We start from the raw sequence: 6,000 nt of genomic DNA, 5'->3' as shown, positions 1-6,000 counted from the left end.
TAGACTACAGAGTTTTGTCGACAAAAGTGGACTTTTGTCGACAAAACTATACCTACATCCACACTACCGCTGAGTTCTGTCGACATAACGTCGACAGAACTCAGCAGTTTTGTCGACGCTGGTAAGCCTCATTTTACGAGGCATAACACCTTCTGTCGACAGAGTTTCTGTCGACAGAAGGTGTTATTGAATGTAAACTGTCCTTTGCGTCTACACTACCATGTCGACAAAGCAGCTTGCTTTGTCGACAGAACTCAATGTAGTCTAGACGCTCTTTGTCGACAGAAGTTTTGTCGACAGTATCTGTCGACAAAACTTCTGTCGACAGAAGCCTGTAGTCTAGACGTACCCCTAAATATGAATAACCTCAAAGTTCATTAACTACTACAAATGTGATTAGCAGCAAAGCATTGGTTTGATTTACTTATTTATTCTCTCAAACAGTAAATGTGTGTGTATATTACACTGTATACATATCATACATATCTTACATATACGTATCTACACAATGCATGCATGTCTATATATACATATATGACATATATAAACACACATTCTGATATTGTATTCAAAGTTGCAATTTAAAAAAATGACAGTTATTCTCAAAAGCTGTGCAAGTTGTAAATACTATTAATGTACTATACCAGCATTAGAAATTGCTACTATCCAAATGGCTACATTTAAATATATTTAAATTATTATTATCAATAAATTTCTAATTCTGGTGCAGTGAACCTAAAAATATTTTATTTCCTGCCTGGTGCCCTTTTTTAATTTATTTTTCTTGCTATAAATGATAGCCAGGCTTTGAGGTTTAAAATAAGTTGCAGCAAACCTGAGTATTCAAGAGTTGTTTAGAAAAATAAAATACAAAAACAGAAGATGTGCATTGTCAGGAATTATGGAATTCTCCTAATGCACAACCTTTGAAGACTTTCCCCAAATATTATGTACAGTACTCCCCTCACACAATGCAAGAAGCTTATGCTGTAAACAGAGATGCCATAAAAGAATCATACTGAAGTTTTGAAAGCTGTCTCCCATATTTTCAGCATTGGAATCCCTTCCCCTCAACGTGTTTTGAGCAAAACTTATTATCCCTTTGGTGATCACACAATGTTAGTTGAAGAAAGGGCAGTTTGACTTCAACAGAAAAAAAGAAATAGTCTGTTCAGAATTGTAGGTTCTCATCTTTTAGTTGGATGGTTCTTTGTTCCCCACGGATAATAGTGGTACCTACAAAGATAAAGAGGTAGTAAATGTTTGTGGCCCTAGGAAATCCTTACTTCTCATGTTCACCAAAATCAGAAGGGCTCTCTGGCTTATCAGCAGATAGAAACATGATCTATAAGCAGGATACAAAGGGAAAGCCTGGATGCTTTTCTTTTATGTTCTGGCTCAGGGCTACGTAGCATGTGGCCCACGAGCCGCATGCAGCCTACAGCCTATTTGTTTAAGGCCCGGGTTGCAGATTGGGTTTACACGGGGCTCAACATGCAGCCCACAGATGGGAGCCAGATCAGAAAAGTAGTCAATACAATGGCCTCTTGTTGATATGCATTTTAGTAGTTAAATTCCTGGACTGTCATTGTTCATTAAAAGGGCTGTCATATGGGTGGAAATTGGGTAACTGACTTAAACGGGGCCTGCGTGTTGTGTAGTCTTGCGTTAATCTTTGTATACGTGCCCGTCAGCATGAAAAAGCTATTTGCATATGTTTGTATATATTTGCATGTATATGTAACCACACTTAAGCTGCACCCCTTGGCATGTGCTGTGAGTATCATTGTGGCCCAAGGGCTTCCAAAGTTGAGTAGCCCTATTGTAGCTCAACCATAAGTTACTGAGCTCGATGCAGGAATTACTGGGTGAAATTCTATAGCCTGCAATTCAGAGGGCCAGACTAGATGTTTTTAATGCTCCCGCCTAGAGTTAAGGAATCTATGGCCTTCCCTATACACTACAAAGAAAGTGTGGTAGGGTGAAAGGGAGTGAATCCTGGCTCCCTGATTTCCATCTGCTAAGCCCTGGCATAAATTAAAGCAGCAAGAGCACAGCTTTAGAGACAAAGGGCCCCCAATGACTTCCAGGCAGTGAAGAATCAGGCACAGCAAAGTCTTGCTTCTCTAGGCCCTCTCTTCTCCTATGAGCCCCTGATACTCCAGGCACGAAAACTAGCACAGGAGATAGAGGAACCGCCTCTGCCAGCTTTATGCTGGTGGCGATTCCCCCATTAAATAACTGAAGTAGCACTATATTATATTACACCAGAAACATGCCCCCAGGCTTACTCTGATCAGCTGTGCTGTTAGAAAGTAAAAACACAGAGTATTTGTTTTCATCAACTCCTGCTTCAAGTTTGAGCACTTCCTCCATCTTGGTTCTTTTTTCCCTAGCACAAACACATCAGCATGTATATGAAAAACACCCCTACTCCCAAACAAAGGGCTAACAAAACAAACCACTGAGCTTTGCACATAGTTTCCCCCCTGGGAAGAGGATGAGTGGCAGAAACAATACATGACAGGTGTTAGTCATGCTGCTTAGTGCATTGCTGGAAAGTACTCCGATATTGGGCTGTAGAAACCTATCTAGAACTCCACACAAATAACGATGTTAAGATTGCAAAGTCAAATACTCGAAAGTTAGGCAATGCTAGCATTAAAGTAATCATAGAACCATAGTGTCAGAAGGAACTGCAAGGGGCTCTAGTGAAACTGCAGGACTTGTGTCTACAGCATCCAAGTCAGAAAATGGCTAGCCAGCCACTTTTTGAAAACCTCCAGTGAAGGAGCTGACAGTCTGTTCCATTGGCCTGTGTTCTTACAATTAGGAAGTTTCTCCTGAGATTAATCTAAAACTGCAATGCTGTAGTTTGAACCCGCTGCCTCCAATCCTGCTCTCTGTGGCAAAAGAGAACAACCTTTTGCCACTTTTTTGGTAGCCTTTTAAATATGTAATGGTGGACAGAGAGGAAGTCAGACCAAATTATGAGTGAATTGCAGCATTACTCAAGCTTGGACCATCTGTCCCGCCCACATTAGGCAGAATCTACCATTCTAGGGAGCTTGCAACAGCTAGAGGAGCAGCTGTAGTTGCTCATTAAGTGAGCACTGTCACTCTGAGTACTACCCAGCTTCCAGTCCCAAACACCTTGCCCCTCCAATCCCAGTCTTCCCATCCTCAGGCACCTTGTCCTAACCCACTCTGCTCCCTAATCCCCCAGGTCCATCTTTTGTCCCTTCTGCATGTGAATCAGGCAGCTTCCTTCTCCACATTGTTTAAGACAGCCTTCCTGCTTTCAATTCCTCTGTGGCCTGAACTCAGACCCAGTGCAGCCCAGAGCTGGGGCATGAGGTGGCAGTGCTGCTCAGGTTTGGTTCAGCTGCCCCTCTCATGATAACAGAGCCAAATTAAGTGAGCAGCTCTCTGATCAATGTGCCAGATTGCAGCACCAGGTTGCCACAGCACGAAATTTGGCCCAGCCAACCCCCAAACATGAGAGAGGAGCTGCTGGGTCAATGTTGAGTGACTCTGTGCCCACACACCAGATCACAATGCCAGGAGCAGGGAACCAGTTCCAATCCTGCAGGATAGGACCAGCGGAGCTGCTATTGTGGGATGACTGCTTTTGGTTTATTTCAATTTTTATGTTGTTTTTTATTTCATAGTTGCTAGAAACATAGGGACCTACCTATAACATTTGATTAGCTAGTCACAATGCCTAAAATGTTTACAGAAATTTTTAAAAAATGCCATGAATAAAAGCTGTGCAACAGACTGATTTATGATGGTACATATAGAAATATATGCTGATGATTAGATGAGGGTCCTCTCACTTGATTATTACTGGAGCTAGAAATGTTTTCTCGGTTACAGAACAGCACTTCTCTACCATAAGAGCACTTCTCATGGTATCTACTATATAATAATTCATTTGGAGTCTTGGTGAACCTCAGCACTCAGTTGAAGACCACTAGAGTCTCTGACCATCATTTCTGCTCATTTGTAACAAACCTATTCACCTTCATGTGAATTGTGTTGCTCATGGGTTAAGCCCCTTAATACACTTAAAGGAACGTTACATGAAATAATGAGGCAACAGAGAGCAAATAACAAAGGGAATATAGTTATTTAAAATCCAATCTTTCTGCTTGGATACTGTGTGAAAGTTCGCAAAAGGTATTCATTGTCCTAGCTGTAAATGATCTCACAAGTAAAAACAGGCACAAACACACCTGACTTCTGTGGGTATGCCACCGTTATATGTGGTGTAACATTCCATCAGGAGAAAAGAGAGACAGAAGAGTCATGGCGTTAAAAACTCATTTTGAAATATTCAGCTAATTTTTTTATAAATTTCTGCACAAACAAGTGACACTAAAGGAAACACTGAGTACTTTCTGGGGATCAATGAAGGATGGGCAGAAACTGATTATTCAGGACACAGCTGAGGGTCATTATCCCCAGCTGGTCATTAATCCTCATGAAATGGCCTGCACTGAGGCTGTAATTACTATTATAATGAAAATAGAAAACAATTACTATAATGAAAAGAAAAAGCATACGACATTTTTCTTATGGGGTTCAGCTTCTCAGTTTCTAATATTTTAATGCCCTACACATCACCTGATAGGGCACTGAAATAATTTCTCAGAATCCCACCCAGATTATAATTTTGCACATCTTTGTGTCATTTGTCTGTGTCATATTGAGTGACACCACCACTATTTTTACAGATGTGCCAGAGATATATAGTGGGGAGGATAAGAACATAAGAATGGCCATGGAAGATTAGACCAATGGCCCATCTAGCCCACTATTCTATCTTCTGACATTGGCCAGTGTCAAATACTTTGGAAGTGAACAGATAGGGGTCCTTAATTGAGTGATCCACCCCTTGTCCTGCAGTCCCAGCTTCTTGTTGGCAGAAGTGCTAAGGAAGAATCAAATAAAAATAAAATGAAAATAAAAGCTTCATATACAAAAGAAAAGGATTTCCCAGAAGAACTGGGTTCCTGGAAGAACTGGGGACCTGTATTACTGTGCTGTGTGCCGTCAAACTGTTGATTTTGCATTTGCTATGAAATACAGGCTACATCTACCCAGCAGCTGGGAGTATGCTTCCAATCAAAGGTGCCAGAAACACACTAGCTCTGCTTGAGCCAGCTTGCTAAACAAATCCAGTGTGGCCACAGCAGCAAAGGTTGCAGCCTGGGTTACAACACCCAAGTACAAACCTGTAGGTGCTGACACTGAGTGCTCCAGGGATGGAGCACCCACGGAGAAAAAATAGTGGGTGCTGAGCACTCAAAGGCAGCCAAGTTCCTCCTCTGATTCCCTCCTGCCTGTGCACTAGTGGCCCCATTTACCAACTCCTTCCCTGCCCTTCTGGAGTGCCATGAACAGCTGATTTGCAGCATTCAGGAAGCTGTGGGAGGAAGGGGGAGGAACAGGAACAGGGCACACTCCGGGGGAAGAGATGAGATGGGGGCAGGGGCAGAGGCTTGGGGGAAAGGGTGGCATGGGGTAGAGCTGAGGCAGGAGGAGGTGGGGCAGGGTACTGGGGAAGGGTCCAAACTAATGATGAGATAACTGGCTCTGTGGACATGGGGAAAGCAATGGACATGATAAACCTTGACTTTAGCAGTTTCTGATACAGTCTCCCACGGTATTCCTGCCAGCAAGTTAAAGAAGTATGGTGTGGATGAATGGCCCATAAGGTGGACAGAAAGCTGGCTAGATCATCAGACTCAATGGGTAGTGATCAATGGCTCAAAGTCTAGTTGGCAGCCAGTATCAAATGGCATGCCTGAGGAGTCAGTCCTGGGGCCAGTTTTGTTCAACATCTTCATTAATGAACTGCAGATGACACTAAGCTGTGGGGAGAGTTAGATGTGTTGGAGAGTAGGAATAGGGCCCAGCGTGACCTAGACAAATTGAAGCATTGTGCCAAAACAAATCTGGTGAAATTCAACATGGTCAAGTGCAGAGTCCTGG

General features: G+C 42.6%; 1 protein-coding gene across 4 annotated transcripts in view; it reads right to left on the bottom strand.

Moving 5' to 3' along the window:
* Positions 1 to 381: 381 nt before the first annotated feature.
* The window catches only part of NEK10 (NIMA related kinase 10), a 200,924-nt gene continuing 195,305 nt past the window's right edge, over positions 382 to 6,000 (bottom strand). For 3 of the 4 annotated variants that reach the window (XM_014579152.4, XM_089776619.1, XM_089776621.1), the window contains one exon: positions 382 to 1,236. In XM_014579152.4, the coding sequence (XP_014434638.2) occupies positions 1,188 to 1,236 (49 nt within the window). In that variant the 3' untranslated portion in view covers positions 382 to 1,187. The remainder of the gene's footprint in view (positions 1,237 to 6,000) is intronic. The other variant, XM_025190296.3, reaches the window with a different exon arrangement.

This window comes from Pelodiscus sinensis, chromosome 2 (assembly GCF_052426305.1).
Source record: "Pelodiscus sinensis isolate ZL-2025 chromosome 2, ASM5242630v1, whole genome shotgun sequence".
Classification (NCBI taxonomy): Eukaryota; Metazoa; Chordata; order Testudines; family Trionychidae; genus Pelodiscus; species Pelodiscus sinensis.
The sequence above is the reverse complement of the archived record's forward strand: the minus strand, read 5'-3'. Positions and strand labels throughout refer to the sequence as shown.